Consider the following 19953-nt stretch of genomic DNA (forward strand, 5'->3'; position numbering starts at 1 on the left):
GTGGAGCTGCAGATTCAGAGTGGAGCTGCAGATTCAGAGTGGAGCTTCAGAGTGCAGATTCAGAGTGCAGAGTGGAGCTTCAGAGTGCAGATTCAGAGTGGAGCATCAGAGTGCAGATTCAGAGTGGAGCTTCAGAGTGCAGAGTGGAGCATCAGAGTGCAGATTCAGAGTGGAGCTTCAGAGTGCAGAGTGGAGCATCAGAGTGCAGATTCAGAGTGGAGCTTCAGAGTGCAGAGTGGAGCTTCAGAGTGCAGATTCAGAGTGGAGCTTCAGAGTGCAGAGTGGAGCTTCAGAGTGCAGATTCAGAGTGGAGCTTCAGAGTGCAGAGTGGAGCTTCAGAGTGCAGATTCAGAGTGGAGCTTCAGAGTGCAGATTCAGAGTGGAGCTTCAGAGTGCAGAGTGGAGCTTCAGAGTGCAGAGTGGAGCTTCAGAGTGCAGAGTGGAGCTTCAGAGTGCAGATTCAGAGTGGAGCTTCAGAGTGCAGAGTGGAGCTTCAGAGTGCAGATTCAGAGTGGAGCTTCAGAGTGCAGAGTGGAGCTTCAGAGTGCAGATTCAGAGTGGAGCTTCAGAGTGCAGAGTGGAGCTTCAGAGTGCAGATTCAGAGTGGAGCTTCAGAGTGCAGAGTGGAGCTTCAGAGTGCAGATTCAGAGTGGAGCTTCAGAGTGCAGAGTGGAGATTCAGAGTGGAGCTTCAGAGTGCAGAGTGGAGCTTCAGAGTGCAGAGTGGAGCTTCAGAGTGCAGAGTGGAGATTCAGAGTGCAGAGTGGAGATTCAGAGTGGAGATTCAGAGTGGAGCTTCAGAGTGGAGATTCAGAGTGGAGCTTCAGAGTGCAGAGTGGAGCTTCAGAGTGCAGAGTGGAGCTTCAGAGTGCAGAGTGGAGCTTCAGAGTGCAGAGTGGAGCTTCAGAGTGCAGATTCAGAGTGCAGAGTGGAGCTTCAGAGTGGAGCTTCAGAGTGGAGCTTCAGAGTGGAGCTTCAGAGTGGAGCTTCAGAGTGCAGATTCAGAGTGGAGAGTGGAACTTCAGAGTGCAGATTCAGAGTGGAGAGTGGAGCTTCAGAGTGGAGATTCAGAGTGGAGAGTGGAGCTTCAGAGTGGAGCTTCAGAGTGCAGAGTGGAGCTTCAGAGTGCAGAGTGGAGCTTCAGAGTGCAGAGTGGAGCTTCAGAGTGGAGATTCAGAGTGGAGCTGCAGAGTGCAGAGTGGAGCTTCAGAGTCCAGAGTGGAGCTTCAGAGTGCAGATTCAGAGTGGAGCTTCAGAGTGCAGAGTGGAGCTTCAGAGTGCAGATTCAGAGTGCAGATTCAGAGTGGAGCTTCAGAGTGCAGAGTGGAGCTTCAGAGTGGAGCTTCAGAGTGGAGCTTCAGAGTGGAGCTTCAGAGTGGAGCTTCAGAGTGCAGAGTGGAGCTTCAGAGTGCAGAGTGGAGCTTCAGAGTGCAGAGTGGAGCTTCAGAGTGGAGCTTCAGAGTGGAGCTTCAGAGTGCAGAGTGGAGCTTCAGAGTGCAGAGTGGAGTTTCAGAGTGCAGATTCAGAGTGCAGAGTGGAGCTTCAGAGTGCAGAGTGGAGCTTCAGAGTGGAGCTTCAGAGTGGAGCTTCAGAGTGGAGCTTCAGAGTGCAGAGTGGAGCTTCAGAGTGCAGAGTGGAGCTTCAGAGTGCAGAGTGGAGATTCAGAGTGCAGATTCAGAGTGCAGAGTGGAGCTTCAGAGTGCAGAGTGGAGATTCAGAGTGTCAAGAGCAATGCCAATAGCTCTAACTTTAACAAAGGCAAAACCATTGCATTGTAAATGCTTGTTTAGTTTGAATCACAGCAATAAGAGACAGATGGAAAATATGCACAGTAAGCATAAAATGTCACTGTTAAATCAAAGCTTTCTTTTCCTGTGAAAAAATAAACGTTATGTCATACCCAAAATACAAGAATTACAAAAAAAGTGGATGATACACCTGTTACTGCGATGATAGAGGACAGGTGTTCCTGGCAGCCACACAGTACAACGTAGAGATGAAACAGATCCAGGAGACTCGCAAAAAGGTCATAAATCACTCACTGAAGATGTAAAGGCACCCAGTCTTAATAGGAAGTAAAAGCGCTCGGACGAGGACATGGCAAAGGGAGAAAAAGTTCCTGAAAGAACTAGCATACTCGAGTGAGGCAAGGAAGAAGAGACGCCATGTAGAACATCCTCCCATGACAGCGTTCCTGTCGGCTTGAAATCTTCAAACACGTTATCGAAAATACCACACTAGACAGAGACGTTGTTGGCAAAGTCGAGTGCCGAGAACACACAATAATCCTAATATGGCCGCACGCATATCACGTCGTGTGGAGTGGCTCCCTGCACTGCTGTGCAGTAGAACGTCCTTTCAACAGCGCCCAGCCTCACAGCATCGTCACTGAAGGAGACTCGAGCCACCAGCGCGTTCTCAACATACAGGTAGGTGCGCGTGCTGACGTGCCAGAGTTTTAAATACGAGTGAAGCGGTTGAACTGGCGCAGGCTTGAAGATGGCTCAAAGTATGCTAATAATAAAAAACTAAAAGAGGCTCACCTCCATTGTACACTCCCATGTTCCGATGCCAGTACACCACATGTGGCCTACGTACTCCATGCCACTGTATTTGTAAAATTTAAAATCTCTCACCCAGTTGTTTCGCAATTGCGGCAGGCAGTAATCTGAGGCAATTTTCTTGTCAAAACAGCTGACTAACATTTTAAAAGTGAACAGACAAAAGTGAGGAGAACAGGCACAAGTTTAACTCCTCAAGTCCTGGGCTTACACTGAGGCAATATAGTAGGAAATGTCACAAATGCAAATCATGGAAACATCTTGAGAATGTGCACAGTCACACATAAAATTAAAAGAAAATGACTTTGCTCCGCACTGGAGGCAGAAACTAAAGCAGCCACTGATTACCTTACTTCTTAAGGAACTGTAGACGTTTGCTGTGGCACCGTAGAGGCTTGTTATGGCATAGTTGACGTTTGCTGTGGGTAGGAACTTTAGCAAGATGTAGCAAGCCTTGATGATGTATTTATGAGTGTTGTAGCCTTGAGAACAGGGCACAGCACACCAAGGCTGGGCTGTCCGGTGTAGTGGACACTGGTGGGGCTGCGAGGCGTGCTTGTCCAGTTTTCTTTGTCTTCAGTTTCTTGTTTCTAGTTCCACAATGCTTACTTTTTGGGCCCAGCAGCGTTAGCCCGACTCCTCTTGGTTGGCATGTGAAAAATCCCATCAAGATCGTCGTCAAAATGTAGTGAGCTTGTCCCACAAGTACAGGAGACATAAACGACGTTACCGAGTAGAGTTCCTTGTAGTTGATTAAGTTCATAGGTAGAAGTTAGAGCAAGCCCCACCAGGAGCAGCCTACTAGCTGCTCAGCCCATCTTCCAACTGACACAGTCTCACACCAGGCACCCAAGCATTCTACTCATGTCAATCGCACCAACATTCTACACGGAACACTCACACTGGCTGAGCAGCTAGGGATAAGATGAAAGGGAAGGGAACATAACAGCATAACATGAGAATACTACAATATCCTTATTTGCGGACAACTTATTGTTCTATCTTCGAGGGGAACGGTCAGATTTAGTGGACACCTGTCGCTCAGTAGAGGAACATGGCTTCTTATCAGGTCTCAGGATAAACATGGATAAGTTCGATCTATGCCCCGGACACAACCACTATACCAGCGGAGGTGGGATAAGATCTCCAATGGATACCACACACATTTTTATATATAGGTGTCATATCTATCACACTGTGGCCGATGGTCTTGAGGGCAACTTGTGATTAGCATTGGTGTCCCTTCACTACTCCATTCATTTTTGGCTGACCCTACCTTTATCCATGGTAGGCAGCGTCACGCTATAAAAGAAGTTTTTTATTGCCCGCCTCTTATATTACTTCATAGCCCTGCCGATCTGGCTCCCAAAATCCATTATTTGCGATACTGACAGCCTCTTGTTCTATCGCATATGGGGCGCTGGAGGCTGGTGTACTCCATCTCACCACAAACGGTGGGGTCTAGCAGTCCCAGACCTGGAACTTTACTACCTAAAGTTGGTGCATTATTACAGGCTCTGCAGGTGGGAGGGTATGCTACTTGGGATATGTTTTATCCCTAACAGCACCTCTTTGTTGTCTATATTGATTAACCCAAGTGCCCACCTGGCAAAGACCGCCCCAAACTTTTATTGAACACTCTTCAGTTCACATCGGCTACTGTTTTAGATTGTTCACAGACAGGAACCACCGTTGCGAAGGACCTTCCCATGTGAGTATTACTACAGCTCCCACATGAGGGTAACTGGTCCGGCTTACCAGACTGTTGAAAGGAGAGTTGGACAATGATTGGGAACTGATATGCGAAGGGGAAACTGACAGACTTCTCAGTTCTTGTTGATGATAATGCAATTCCTGCCCACTATTTCATGCTAATGACTTTAATTTATTCATGGTAGATTCAATGGGAATTGACAAAAGTACGTGTTAACCTCAACTGTAAAGCCTTCCTTCCAGATTCCCCTTGCAATAGTGTTGTGATATTCTCATACTTGGAATTACCAATACAATAGGTACTTCCGCATGAATATTGTGGTATTCCAGGTTACACCCTGAATGTCCCCTAAGAAGTGGAGAATTACTGTTGCAATTGGTGTTACCACATCCGAATCCCAAGGAAATTTCTTATTTTCAACTGGGTTGTCACCTTTATAGTTCATAAGATATTAACTTGGGGAGAGGATTTGGCCTAATGGCTAGGGCGGTCGACCTCTAATCTGGGGAACTGGGTTCGAGTCTCGGCAATGACGCTGAACATCCTGTGATTCTGGGCAAATCACTTAATCTTCACTTGCCTAACAAAAATGAATGTGTGTCCTCATGTAATGTAACCGGTGCTATGTAAAGCGCTCTGATACCCGATTCGGGTCAAATTCGCGCTATATAAAACTCTGCAAAAAAAAAAAAAAAGACAGACAAGAACCCTCAGGACCTTGGAGACTGTTTGCACCATGACTGGCCAGTTCCGTGCAATCACCCTCAACCAGAAAGCACTGATAGCACAGAGTCACAGTATGCTGACTCGCCTGAGAGACTGCTGGTCTCAAGACATGGCCCACGCACTCAGAGATGAGGACTGGCACAATATCCTAAGATACACACCTCGCACATCCTGTAATGCCCAATTCCGTCTCATTCTGGTTTATTATATCCATAGAAAATACCCATACATCCCAATATACCGAATTCAGGCCTCTCCTTCAATAGAAGTCAATGTGAGAAATACATTTTATCTCCCACTTTCCTCTTCTAAAATGTTGGCATATACACATATCTCAAACCTAAACGCATTAATCATATGTTTTAGGGGACAAAGGCTGCTAAAATAGTTGCAGACTTTTTACATGCAGTGTGTGATGTATGGCTCTTACCTCTTTTTGGAAGACAGTGGTAAACTTGTTTCCCAGACTAAAGTGAACATGATTACCTCGAAATTTGCTGACTTAGACCTGATCCTTGCATGACGTCAGATTACTATGTTTTGGAACTCTGCCAGGGAACCCACACGGCCCGGGTGAAGGTGGGAACTAGCTAAATGGGCTGCATGTGAGGGAGCAAATCTTGAAACAAAAGAGCGGACAGGGCTGTGCAGTCCTGCCCACGCACAAGCATGGGGCATGATTTTCCAGGCGTACCCCCGAGTAGATGGCATGACGTGACTAATGCCATTTTCAGATGATGTTTTTACTGAGGAAGACTAACCCAGTGGACCCCAGACGGAGCAGAGACAATCTTATATATGGGACCTGCTCGCCACCCCCCCCCCCCCTCCCACCATCCTCCTAAGCCCTCACTGGCTGCTGAGTCTTTTACACTCTTTGTAGCATCATCCCCCAGTTAAGTTAAGTTGTCCATTCCCTCTATCCCTGATGGTGAATACTTTCCACCCCACACACTGCTACACCTCCTGGTCAAGTAGTTGAGTTCTTATTTACTGTGAGGGATTATCTACACATGGACGGTTGAACTTATGGGTGTTATTGTTTGACTGCTTCGCACCTTGATGTTGTAATACTGGAACTCATTATGGGCCCTATGCATGGGATTATGATCATGTCCGTTGAGATCTATATTGCTGTGTTGTTAATAAAAAATATCTTTAAAAAAAATGGAAGACTGCATGGATTTGTGCTTGCTACAAGCAATATTTGAGTTAATATCACGGAACTCAACAGTCAAAACCGGCCCACCAGACCATAAAACAGGCCCACAAGTAGCCAAAAAAACAGTCCACACACTGACCTATTGGACCCGCCTGTCGGGGACTTACCTGATTACCCTATAGGCCAGCTCTATGCCCTATAACACTCTTTGGGGCAGATTTATGTCGGACTTGCGCCACGTTTAAGCCGTAAACGCTGCGCATCCCTGCGACCCATTTACAACGTGACGCATCTAGGCAGATGCGTCACGTTGTAAAGCCCTGCGCCACATGTGGGTGTTCCGGCGCAGGGTGGGCGTTTCGGGGCAGGTGCGCCTCGCAAAAGTGCCTGCGTGAAATCTACAAGATTTCACACAGGCACTTTTAGGCCAATGCTGCATCAAAACCCTGCGCCTGCTTGAAGCAGGTGTAAGGCTTGATGCAGCATTGGACAGATAGGTCTGCCCAGAGCATTGCTGGAGGTGCGTCGCGCTTGCTACGCAACTCCAGCTATGCGCCGCCTTTACGGCACAAATGCGTCACGCATCTGTGCTGTTTTTGCCCCATGGTGCGCCGCATTGTAAATGCGGCGCACCATGGATGGCGGAGCTGTGGCGCACAATAACTGGCGCTGGGGATGGGCACAATAACAGTCCTGGGGATGCGCCAGTTTTTGTAAATCTGCCCCTTTGTGCCTCAAAGTCCCAGTGGCAGTTCAGCCTCTTTGCACATGTATCTTGCCCCTGTGCCATGTTTTATCTATCTCCGTATCCACATATTTCCCATTTCATTGTTGGTTTCTCAGCCCCACTGTAGGTCTCTCCCTGTCAAAGTATCAGTTCGGTGTGTTCTCTGTCCCACTGTCTGCAGGTTCCCAGAACAAATACAACAGAGTGAAAAAGAGACAAAGGCAGGAGGAGAGAGAAAGAGAAAAAAAGAAAGAGAGAGAGAGAGAGACAGGCAAAGACAAAAATAGAGAGAGTGAGAGAGGGAGCCTGAGTACACCAACATTCAGAAAAAGATGGACAACTTTCCTAAGCAATGTTTAGCGCAATACGGTACAACAATACCAGTACTAGTCAAATCCATGGGAACATTTGAATGATTTACCTGTAGTAGGACTTTCTCCCAGCAAAAGCTCCTCTGTTGAAAAATAGAAAAGAAGGAAAACATATAAATAGAGAACTCAAGCCAAAAGTAGATGTAATGAGAAAATAACTTGTGGTACATAAATAAACAGTGTACTCAAGAAATACAACATTCCAGCTACAGATAATAAGATACAAGTAGACATCCACTGTTAACATGAATCAGATTTTATTGCTACTTGGTCAGCAAAGGGAGGAGTGTAACTTAAAAAAAATTGAGTCCCTTTCTCAATTGGCAAGCAAAACACAAACCTTTTCCTCACATGTAAGAGATCGCTTTTGCCGCTTTGGCACTTGAAATAGTAATTGTTCATTGTCTTCTCCACAAACAGGCATATTTATGCACATGTTGTTCCATGTCGGAAAGCCCATTCATTTTAGAAGTATGGCTGATATGCAATTCATTATTGGTATTGCACATTTTTTTAGAAGTACGGTATACAAGGCCATGGGTTGATTCTTTTATGAACGGTAAACTATAATAGATTTATCATTTAGTATTGCTCTGCAGATAATTGCTTCCAATTGGATCAAGTATTGGCAATGCCAATAAGTCCGGCCTTTCACATCGCTTCTTTGCCTCAAGTCATTGCAACATCTCGAAGTCTTTAACAAGACTACAGTCCCTTGTGATGTTACTAGATGCCCCTTTCCAACCAGAAGCAACTGTCTTCAAAGTCTTTTACTAACCTGCAGTGCTTCTAGTGGTTACTAGATGTCTCTCTCAAGTCGACAGTAGATGCTTGAAAAGTCCTTAAAAAGGTTGCAATGCCTCGGGATGCTACCAACTGTCTGCCCCTCTTGAGTCAACTCCAACTGCTTGGAGTCACAAAGCTGCTGTACCTTAAGTTATTACTAGATGAAATGTGAAACTGCTCTAAAGGTCTTTCACAAAACATAGTAGATGTCCCTCCCAAGTCAGATCCAATAGTCTTATGTACAGCTGCAGTAACTCAAGTTATTACCAGATATCCCTCTCAAGTCAAGTGGAACAGACTGAAGGCTTCTACAGAACTGCAGTACTACAAGTCCCTCTTCAACCACATCCAACTGCTTGAAGTCTTCACTAGCTGCAGTATTTGAAGGTGTTACTATATGTTGCTCTCAAGTCAGATGCCCCTGCTTCAAATTCCCTACAAAAAGCTGTGGGGTGTGGCTTCAAAAGATATATACATGCTAATAGGCTTTTGCTATTTTAGTGATTGTTTTTATAGGTTGAATAAATATGCCAAGCCTCGTTTATAAAGGTGATTACATATTGTAACTTTCTATACATATCTTCATTACTATGGAACCCTGTGGTGACACCCTAATATGTATAGGTACAAGCAGTCATTTGTAAATTAAAGTGCATGCAACATTGTACTTAGCAGACTACTTTTAAACTACCAGTGCACATGTCTGTCAGTAAATGATAGTTTATAGTAAGGGGTGACTGAACTGTGCTGATCCATTGCCCTTTGCTCAGGTAGGAAGGAAAGATAGTTGCAAAAACAATGGATAAGGAAATTTGAAAATATACCCCTCTATGTATATGTATATATGTATGTATGTATATTTTTGGGAGAGGTATCTTTTAGGACTTTAGGTGGATGTACACATGTGCATAAGCAACAGTCAGCCACTCAAAGTGAAAGCAGCCAATGGCTGAAGTGGCATGACCCATTGGCCTACTGTGTTCAGCGTTGAGAGGCACCATAATTTGAGTCCAATGAATAAAGAGGTTACCGCAAAGCTGCTCTGTATGTATGCACTTTTATCATGATTTTTGGGAAACCATGAGGCTGGCAGGACAGTTAATGTTGTCTTTATGCGAGATCTAAAAATGCTGATAAAAGGTCATGCAAAACTTAGTGAAATGGGCTTTGCCATTATTGCAGATTGGATTTAACAAAACATCCTTACAGTTGGTCATTAAAAATGACACACTTTCCCTTTGCTTGCTTTTTATTCAGAACTTTCTTTAATACGACTGGAAGTTCCTTACATTTAACATTGTGGTTCTGAAACTGCTATAACACTTCATGGTTTAAGACAATTTTACTTCAGTCATGTGCAATTTCTAAGAATTTGTGGGGTTCAACCTAGTGCTGGAAGCATGTTATTTTCAGCATTGCAGATTCGTATTGCACATTTTAACCCATACCTTTATCCTTATATAATATAAAATGCTATTTGCACGAAATAACTTTTTATTTTTTAATAGTAACATTTTATTGCACTTCATGCACTTTATCACTTATCCTTTCAAGATTCCACAATTTCACTGCGATATAATATTTTGTTTCCTTCACTCTAATTTAAAAGGCAGTATTTGTATGTAACTTGTAATTGTTCTTGGATTTTTGGTAATAAAGCTTTTTGAACAACAGAGGACAGATGTGCAAAATGGTGATTAAGTGCATAAACCATAAAACCACTTTTGCAACTGTACAAATGCAGGTATTCATCTACAGAAAGGTTTAGCAAACCACGAATGGCGTACACGCCATGCGTCAAACATATAACATACATACACACAGAGAGGCAGATACAGAAAGGGGCTTTTGGACAGCCCCTTACAGCCATTGGCTACTGAACCTCAGCTGCCTTAAGCCATTGGCTTTAGGGGTTGTCCATCAACAATGATATCAATCCACTGTATTTTCTCTGGCAATGCTGTTCTGTTCCAGCGACTTTGCCTCTTTTCTCTTTAGCGCTTCTCTAAGTTCAACGAGATAGGCGTTAGTCTCCTGCCCTGCTTGTGCCCTGGCGTACTTCTAGGGGTGCCACTCTATGGCTGGAGAGGTTGCAGTTTGGGCAACATGAGGGTCATAGGAAGATTTAGTGCCTCATTTATGAGGCCCCTTACGCCGCCCGGACATCACTTTTTGTGATGTTCCGTGGTGTAGGACACTGCTCCACATTTATGAGGCAGCACTAAGCCACTTTTTTGGCTTCATGCTTCCTCATAAATATTGTTCCCTTTAAAACAGTTTTCTGTGTTAAAGGGGTGTGCAATGGGTGTTGCTGGGGGTGTTCCCAGCAACATGCATGGCTTTTTGACCCTGCCCCAGATTTACAAGAAATCGTAACTCTGAGGCCGTGCCAATAACGCCTCCCAGGGGAGGCGTAAGCGAGGCACAATGAGGAGAAACATCTTAATTTGTTCTTGTTTTTTTCTTTTTCTATGTGTGCTGCATTCTGCAGCACACATAGAAAAAGGAAAGGCCTCTTGGGATTGTTTTTTTGCTGGAAGGTTTCCTGTCCTGCACAAAAATAAACATCCCTGAAACGCAGCCAGCCTTGCGCCATGTTGCAAAGGTGCCTGTATTGGCGCACGGCAGACAATTGTGCACCGACACAGGGGAAAAGGGCAGGAATTCACCGTATCTGATAGATACGTGTCAATCCTGCCCTTTTCTTTTGCCATAGGGCAGCGCAACAGGAAGGCCTACGGTGCTGCCCTACTGCAAAACCTCATTAATGTTATCAAAAGTGTTGCATCGCTGCTTAAAAACAGCGATGCAACACTTTTCAGTGCACCCTCAGTACGACACCATAGATGTGCCATATTTACTGAATGACGCTCCATGTCATAAGGAGTTACAGATATGTCAGTATTTCTGACGCATATGTAGGCACAGTAATGATGCATTGCTGGAGTGTGTCCAGAAGTGATCTAACTCCAGCAATGGGTCATTAGACATGAGCAAGTCCCATGTTAAATGCACCTGCATCAATTGATTTTGATGCAGTGGCGTCCTAGAAGTGGTGCAGTGAAATGTGATAGATTTCACGGCGCCACTTTCACAAGGCTTTTTGCGGTGGAACTCCCTCCCTGCATACACTATACCGGACTCTGGTATAATGTAGCACTGGGCTTTACAAAGTAACACATCTGCTTAGATGCATCATTTTGTAATTAGGGCGCGATGTGGCACATTTTGTACACCACTGTTGCGTCACAACAGCAGCGCAAGTGGCTCATAAATAAGCTCCTTAGTGTTTGTGAGCTCCTGGGATCAATATCAAAGCACTGAAAACAAAGATTAATTATGGCTCTACAGGATGAAAACTCAGTTCTACAATATCTTTCTTTCAGTGAAAGTTGGAACAAAAAGTATCCTAGCTAAGTAAACATAAATTAGGAAATGTAACCAGCCACATCTGTCAGCAGTACCCAGATGGTGCTCGTGGCTATTTGAACTGCAAGAAGGGACTTCCTCCGACTGGGAGGCACAGCTGACCATTGAGGGAAGGCAGCTAATCCCCCATGGGTGGTAGATAGAAGGCACGGCAGCAGCAGGGCACTAGACTGTGCCAAAAAAGGAAAAGGGTCAGCGAATGACCAGAGCAGTTTGGGTTCAAAATACCCAATCAAGGAGGAAGGGCGTGGTCATGACTGCGCCCATAAAGGCGACCGGGACAAGCAGTCCCCAGGTTTGTCGCCAGAAGAAATTGAGGCAGGGTCATGTGTCGCCGGCGACACTGGCACATCCGAGGCAAGGGTTCGAGTCTCACCACCGGCGGCAACGGGTTAGAAGGGCGTTGTTGCAGGGAGAGGACTTCAGGACTTGCCAGTCGAGCGGGTTATATAAAATGCACAACAAATGCCCATTAGCCCGCAGGGCCTATTACACCAGTGCAATAGTATGTCACCACTGCTCAGAAGAGCTTTGGTGTGGGCATCCTGACAGGGTTTCGAACTAATGCACCAGCGTAAGCCTCAATTGTTATCTAGCTTGTGTCTGAAGGATCGCTATTAGTGGCTTTGTACTAACCACCTTTCAAGCATGTGATGCGTAACTATATACTGGCTGACTGGGGATTGATGCTGGGTAGGCCTGGCCCAGGGTGAATGCCGGGGTCATAGATATGCCCAGCGCTGGGGCCAGGAGCATTCACTTAGCCCCCCAGGGGTTACCCTAGCAAAGGAGCTTTCTTTCCCATTAGTACTAATGTTGCCTTTCAGCTAGCACTGGTACAGGCAGTCGCACAGTTGGTAAGCACCCACACAACCAGCCGTGACAAGTGTCAAACTTACCAACTGGCCCCAACATTGTAGGCAGAGAACTTTAATGAGAGTCGTACCCAGCGGGACGGAAGTTGGTGTGAGCTATGTGCTGCGGTTCCAGGGGGCTATCTCAAGTAGCGCTGAGGAGGATTATATCATAGGAGATGGAAACACAAAATAATTTGGCAACCGGCACTCCCATGCACCAAGAAAGAGGACAGGTAAAGCCAGTTAGGAACGGTCCTATTGGAGAGAAACCAGAGTCTTGACTGATGAGGGGGTGCGGTGTGATGGGCTGTAATGTGCTCACGCATGCTTACGCGGCAATGCCGCATAAATCAGACACAGGACACCGCACTGTGGTTCCGCGTGGTCCCGACTGCCTTTGTCGGCCATGCCTCCTTTATTTATTTCCAGTGCGTGTGACGTCACACGTCAACGCTGGCGTGCCCCGGTCGGTGCGGGTAGGCTGGACTGCTACCCGGTGCCCCAGGACACTACCTTCCTTCTAACCTGTATTAAACAAAACCCATATTAGAACATAAAGAAAAAGTTGTGGATCTGTTACCAGTCTCTCATTCATTGTCCTTGGATCATCACACCAGGAAGTCCGTCAGTTGGGAGGATGGCACAGGATTCTCTCGCAAGCCATACCGGGATAGTGCTCCTCTGGACGGGGGCATCCGCGGTGTTGCCTGTGGGGGTGTGCTACTTCCCCGGACGGTGACCGGAGAGTTTGGTATGCTCTCCCCCGGGGTTACCGGTGGTGATTGGATTGCGTGGTCCATCAGGTCCTCCCCTTCGGGGGTGTACTGCTCCAGCAGCTTCCATTCCTCAGTGTCCCTGGTTTGACTTTGACTCGTTCTCACATGGTCAGATCCCTGGGGAGGGGGCGTACCTGGGTGCACCTTCTTGAAGAACGAGATGTTGTGAGTAACGGTCTCAGCTCCCCTCTGAGCTGTCACCATGGTGCCAGTTCGGGGGAGGACAGTCCACGGCCTATGCTCGAACGGGAGTCGGAACTTGCTCCCCGGATATCGATCTTTGACGTAGACCTGGTCTCTTGCCTGGATATCGGATTCTTTGGCTCCGCGCCGATGACTGGCCAGATTATTGGAGTGAGTTCGATTGGCCAGGGTCCTCTCCACGTCCACTTGGGCTGGGGTCCAGGTTGGATGATTCGGGATAGTGTCTCTGACCACTCGGCTCATGGTCGCTGGCCCGGCGCTGCTTCGGTCGTGAGATGTGGGGTCAACCGGTACTCCCGTGGGAAACTGTAGATGGCCCTCTCCAGCGGTGACCCGTCTGCATGTGCAATGCGTATTGCTTTGTTCAGCATTCGCATAAATCTCTCCACTTCCCCATTGGCTTGGGGCCAGCGAGGAGTCACTTTCCGGTGGTGGATCCCCCAGCTCTTTAGGTAGTCTGCGAATTCCTGCCCCTGGAAGGGGGACCATTGTCCGTTTTGACTACTTCGAAGATCCCATGTGTGGCTATTGTCTTCTCAAACTTCGCGATGACTTCCATGGCCGTCTGGCTTTCGACAATTTCTACCTCCGGATACTTTGTGAAGTCGTCAATGATCACCAACGCGTAACGTCCATCCGGAAGGTGCCTGAAATCTGCGCTCATGCACTCCCACGGTCTCTGTGTGTTGTCTTCCGTGATGACAGGGTGAGGGCGATCTGGTTGACCCGCTGCTTGGCACCAGGTGCACGTTCTGACTGTCTCTTCCACCATGGTGTCCAGTCCGGGAAACCACACCTTGGCTCTTAGTCGGCTCTTGGTCTTCACCATGCCCTAGTAACCTCTGTGTGCCAGCTCTACTGCCTGTTGTGTTAGGCTGGTGAGCATGACTAGTCTCGGTCCTCGCAGTAGGCATCCTTGGCTGTCGAGAGATAGCTCTTCTTTTACCCTCATGATGGACTCTAGTGTTGCTCTGGCTTCCTGTGTCCTTTTGCTCAGAGTGGCTTGAATGGGGCGCCAGTCATTAGATCGGACAGCATCCTTCACCAGTTGTAGGCATTCATCGCTCTGGGTGGCTTCCACGATCGTCTCCAGACTCATGGGTAGAGGCCGTGACCTTTCCATCACCATTTGAATGTATTCCTCGGTATCCTTCGCCTCCTCTTTCTCCGCCTTTGTGGCCGCTCGGGGGTGCCTTGAGAGGTAATTTGCGGGATTCGTCGATCCGGGTCTGTATTCCACCTTGTAATCATACCGTTGCAGTTTAAGTATCCACTTCTCTATTCTCGGTGGCGGCTTTGATACTGAACCTTGAAACAGGGGTATGAGAGGCTTGTGATCTGTAGATACCGTGAAGGGATGGCCATATACGTAGACATGGAAGTGCCGGCAGGCCCAGTGAATTGCGATCGCTTCCCGCTCTATTTGCGAGTATCTCTGCTCTGTGTCCATTAGGGAGCGGCTGGCGTAGGCGATGGGTGCCCATTCTCCACTGCTTTGAAGCTGAGTTAGCACTTCCCCTAGCCCGTAGGGGCTGGCGTCCACAGCGACATTGGTGGACCTGGTGGGGTCAAAGTAGGATAACGTCATATCCGCTGACAGGGCGGCCTTTGTGGCTTTGAAAGCATGTTCCTGCTCCTGGCCCCATTGCCACGTAGTACATCAGTTCCCTGAGTGGTTTTGTGAGGTTGGATAAGTCGGGTACAAAACGCCCGCAAAAGTTCGCCATACCCAGGAAGCTTCTCATTCCCGATATGTTGCATTTCTCGCGGTGTAGGGACAGACCGGATTCTTTGATCCTTTGAAGGACTCCCCTCAGTCTCTGGTGGTGTTCTTCTATTGATGAGGCATAGATCAACAGATCATCGCTCACGTTTAGGACTCCTGGGAGCCTACTGAAGACTTCTCGGATGGAATTCTGAAATACCTCAGCGGCACTTGAGATTCCGAAATTTAGGCGCTGGTATCGTCTGAGGCCTACGTGCGTGGAGAAGGTAGTTATGTAGCGGGAATCGGGGTGGAGTGGTAGTTGATGATAACCGGAGCGAAGGTCCATCTTCGAGAACCATCTTGTGCCGTTCAACTCTCCTAGGATGTCGTCTATGGTGGGGGTCAGGTGTCGTTCCCTCTTCAACGCTGCGTTCGGGAGGCGCATATCCACGCAGATACAAACTTGCCCCGGCTGCTTCGGCTTACGGGCTACCGCGATCGGGGACACCCACTGGGTGGGCCCGCTGACCTTTTCGATGATACCTTTTTTTTCCAACATCTCCAGTTCTTCTTCGACCTTTTTTCTCAAGTGGAATGTGATGAGCCTATGCCTCAGTGCCACGGGTTGGACCGATGGGTCGATATGGAGGGATACTTCCTTCCCTTTCAGGCATCCGATGCCTTTGAATACTTCGCCAAACTCTTCCATGAGGGTGTCTAGTTCTTCTTCTAGCACAGCCATGGCGAACGATATTAGCTTCAATTCTTCTGCTGACTGCCCACTGATTAGCACGCCACTGCCTTCTTTGGTGACATATACAGTGGTGGGTACTTTCAGCTCTTGGTGCTGTAGTTCTGTCTTGAAACATCCTATGAGTGGAATAGGTGTCTTCTGTCCGTACGCAAACACTCTGATTCTGGCTTCACGTAGGGGAGGCTGGGCACTTAACTGGTTGTATACATTAGCGGCCATCAGCTCAATGGATGCTCCTGTGTCAATGGTGGCTCTCACTTCTTGCTGATGGATCTTGATGCGGCATTTGGGGAGGCATTGCTGCTTCTGTTGTGGCTGATCGATTGCAAATACGTAATGGACCGGGTAATCACTTATGTCGTCGTCCATATCTTCGCTGTCTCGTTCTTCCTCCACAGCATGTGCCGCTTCCCTCTTGGCTTTCGTCAATCTGCATACCGCTGCAAAGTGGTTCATCCACCCACATGCGCTGCACTTCTTTCCTTTTGCTGGGCAGTCCTGCATGCGGTGGGGATGGCCTCCGCAGTATCCACACTTATTGCGCTTGTCTTGCTGTTTCCTGTTCACGTATTGGGGCGCATTTGGCCTCACGACGTTCGCTTTCTCCGCCATGTTGACCTGCTCCACTTTGATGGGCCGGTGAAGGGCTGCTTCCATGTGGGACGCTCTGGCCTGCGACAGTTCTTTGGAGCGCCCCAGCTTGAGGATGTCCGCTAGCGGCTTGCCGTCTTCCTGGAGGATGGTGACTCTAAGTTTGGGAGAGAAACACCCTTGGATTATCTGCCCTCGAATTTCTTCCTGCTCGTCGCGGATCCACATGTGCCGGCCAGCTCCTTCAATCTCCTGTGGAATGCGTCCAGTGACTCCTCAGCCTCCTGCTTAGCTTGACGGAAAATTAATCTCTCATAGTCTTTGCTCGCCATAGGTTCAAAGTGCGCGTTTAAAGCGTTGAGGAGGGTGAGATACGTCTTTGGTGTGGCTTCCACTAGCGTTTTGTCGATTCTGTGGATATCTTTACCTCAGAGATGGAGGAGTAGGGCTCTGCGACTTTTCCTGGCGGTGCCCGCCCCTTCAAAATAGATCTGCAGGCGATCTGTCCAATCCTTCCATCGTGGGGCTAGGGATGACGGGGCCCCATCAACTATGTACGGTTCTATGGCAGGAATTGACGCCATTTTGATATGTGCGTAGACCCTCTTCGCGGCACGTGCGCAGCCGCCTCTTTGGTGCACCAGGCTGGGTTGTCCTAGGCGTCAAAATGGTGTTGGGGCTCCTCTATAGTCAGCCTTCTTTCCCTCTTCTTCCACTGATCGCCCGCCTGGCTGCACAAACTTGTTCTCTGCCTCAGGCTCTTGTGGTTTTCGGGTGTGGGCCAGCTCACTCTCTTTCCCCTCCCCACTGGGCGATTGTCCGGTCACTCTGACCTGTATGCGGATGCAGGTTCATGTGGTACCAGGGCATGGGTACGCTCTTCAGCGGTGTGGGGTTCGTTTTCGTGCTTCACACCACACCTCTTCCTCATTCAGGCCTTAGCAGAGGCTCCGGGGTCAACTCTTGCCGGTACTACTCATCTGGAGACACTCCCTCTGCTGGTGTACTGCCGGAGCGATCTCCCGAGGCCCACTGAGGGTCGGCACAAAGAGGGTGGATTTAGCGGTGGGAGGGGAGTGTCAGGGCACAGCATGGGTTCTTTTAGCCCTCGTCGCCAGTGTGATGGGCTGTAATGCGCTCGCGCATGCTTACACGGCGCCGTCGCATAAATCAGACACGGGACACCGCACTGTGGTTCTGCGTGGTCCCGACTGCCTTCGTCGACCATGCCTCCTTTATTTATTTCCAGTGCGCGTGACGTCACACGTCAACGCTGGTGTGCCCTGGTCGGTGCGGGTAGACTGGACCGCTACCCGGCGCCCCAGGACACTACATGCGGGGCATCTGCCACAGCACATGATGGTTAAAACGTTAGTTGAGCATTTATACTCTTTCCTTTTTTTGTTATTACAATTCAGAAGTCACACACCAATATAGCACAGTAAGCTAGGAGCCGGCAGGGAAAAGAGAGGCAGGCAAAACGGGAGGTATCGGGTTGGACGGGAAGTGTTCCAGTCTTTAAATATATATAGAGTGGTGCTACAATACGGTAACTGGAACCAGACAAATGACCTCCAGCACGGTACTAGTTGATCAGTATTACTGAGCGATGGTCTGAAGGCTTGGAATGTAGGTAGGAGATGCGGTTTAATCCCAGAATCATGCAAAACCGCTTAGAGGGTACATGTTTTTGGAAGAGAAGGATTGCTGAAAACCTGCGCCCCAGTCATACCAGCAACACAGCACTGGTAAAAAAGCTTGTTGGTGCCACCATAAGCCAATCATGATTTCAGTGATGCTGAAGGTGAACTAGGCTACACACAATGCCGATAGAATGGAGACAAACTGGGGGCATTCACTGACAGCAAACCCACTCAGATTCATAAATGCATACTGGGGGGTGGTACCAAGAGTCCCTAAAAGGTGCTAGAGGATTCAATCAACAATAGAAGATAGGTCATTAGAACCTAACGGGCGAGGACTAATAGTCAATGGCAAAGTACTAAAGGTACGGTACACAATGCAACCTGAGGACCAAGAGCACAGGCTGTACACGTTGAGGGGCTTTCTTTTCGAGAAGGTTGGATGTGAAGGGTGGGCTAGATCACACACAATGAATTAAGAGAACAGAGGTGGACTAGGGTAACTTTGGACAGCAGCCCCCTGGGCCGAATCTTGGGGCATATTACATTAGAAGAACAGCATTACCAAGGGGGTGCATCATGGCTCAAGTGGTAGCCAGAAATTAACCTTTGTAACGAGGCTATATACTTTAAGAATCAGAGCATCAGATTTGCCCTTTGCGATGGGAGGTGGCATGAGCTTCACTATCTAGATGGATGATTGTGGGCCTGAGGGGAGTTGTCAGTGGTCGGTAAATCACATCCTGCGTGGCAGGATTCCCAAGGTTTAACAATAAATATCTTCACATATGGACATAAAAGGGCAATAGCCCGAACAAGGTCCTTGGGATGCCTCACGGCAGGGACTCTGGAGACAAGTGCCCGGAGAAGGGCCTTGGGATGCCTCGCGGCAGGGATACCTGAGGCATAAGGTAAAATGGTCAGCGTGGGCAGACATGGCACGTGCAGCCAAGGTATGGCTACAGGGCCACGAACGCCACATATTCGGTAGCAAGTTGAAGCCTCGTAGCCGTGACCCACTGTACCAAGTGGCAGAAGTAGAGGTGTCACAGCAGTTGGAAGCAATTTGTGACAGCCTGGAAGAGACATCATGACTGTAAGGTTGATGCATTTCAGGATGTGACAAATTATGGTCATTAGGATAGAATACAGTATAGGAGTCATACTGTATAAGCTGTTATAAAATGGTTTACATTGTAATCCGAAATATGCCAAAATGAGCATATAGATGACTAATGCCATCATGACAAGTGTGTACTAACGTATGATGTGAATAAACTGTGGCCGTTCTAATGCCACAAAGGTCTTGGTGTATATAATTGATGGGAATAAATGAACAGCAGGATGGCCCACAAGATGCTCGCACAGCTGGTGGGGGGGTTGTAAAAACACTACTAATGCGACAGCCCTCGAATTAAAACTAATGTATAAAGCTGCCTTGCACGTGTTATCATGACAAATCCATCCGATTTCACTGAGCTCAGAGCATCTGAAGACGCAGTCACCCAACCTGCTGGTTTCCAAAGTACATGAGGGTGAAATCAACAATTACACTTAAACCCATGATGACAGTGGCGTAGCAACGCCCCCCCCCCGCTCTGTCAGCTGAGGAGGAGGGGCTAATACTGGCCCCCCTTGTGTGAATCTCTAAATAGAGAGCAATGAATTCTACAGATTTTGTCACAAACTAGATGAGGCCTGTGAGAGTACCACGTGTAGATCGTGTGCCCCAAACAGCTGGAAGGTTAGAGGGGGCACAGGTTAGCTTCTAAGGGGAGACCTGCGGGCAAAGATCATTGTAGGTCAGGAGCTCACTGCTTCCAGTTTGCAACTTCACACTACAGCCGAGAGCTGACTTGAGACATTCTCATTGTTTCTTCAGACATTGTTGGCTTGTGTGTGAATAGAAATAACCAGTGAAACTGCTTTATTCATCAGAATTATG

The 19953-nt window shown here is 47.9% G+C and overlaps 1 protein-coding gene across 1 annotated transcript in view; it reads right to left on the reverse strand.

Annotated features, from left to right (window-relative positions):
* The window catches only part of LOC147751001 (nucleotide-binding oligomerization domain-containing protein 2-like), a 343212-nt gene that overhangs the window by 95707 nt on the left and 227552 nt on the right, over window positions 1-19953 (reverse strand). Inside the window, exon 5 of the mRNA XM_086918890.1 lies at window positions 7311-7343. Within this exon, the coding sequence (XP_086775016.1) occupies window positions 7311-7343 (33 nt within the window). The remainder of the gene's footprint in view (window positions 1-7310; window positions 7344-19953) is intronic.

Source organism: Lissotriton vulgaris, chromosome 1_1, assembly GCF_964263255.1.
Source record: "Lissotriton vulgaris chromosome 1_1, aLisVul1.2, whole genome shotgun sequence".
In the NCBI taxonomy this organism is placed as follows: domain Eukaryota; kingdom Metazoa; phylum Chordata; class Amphibia; order Caudata; family Salamandridae; genus Lissotriton; species Lissotriton vulgaris.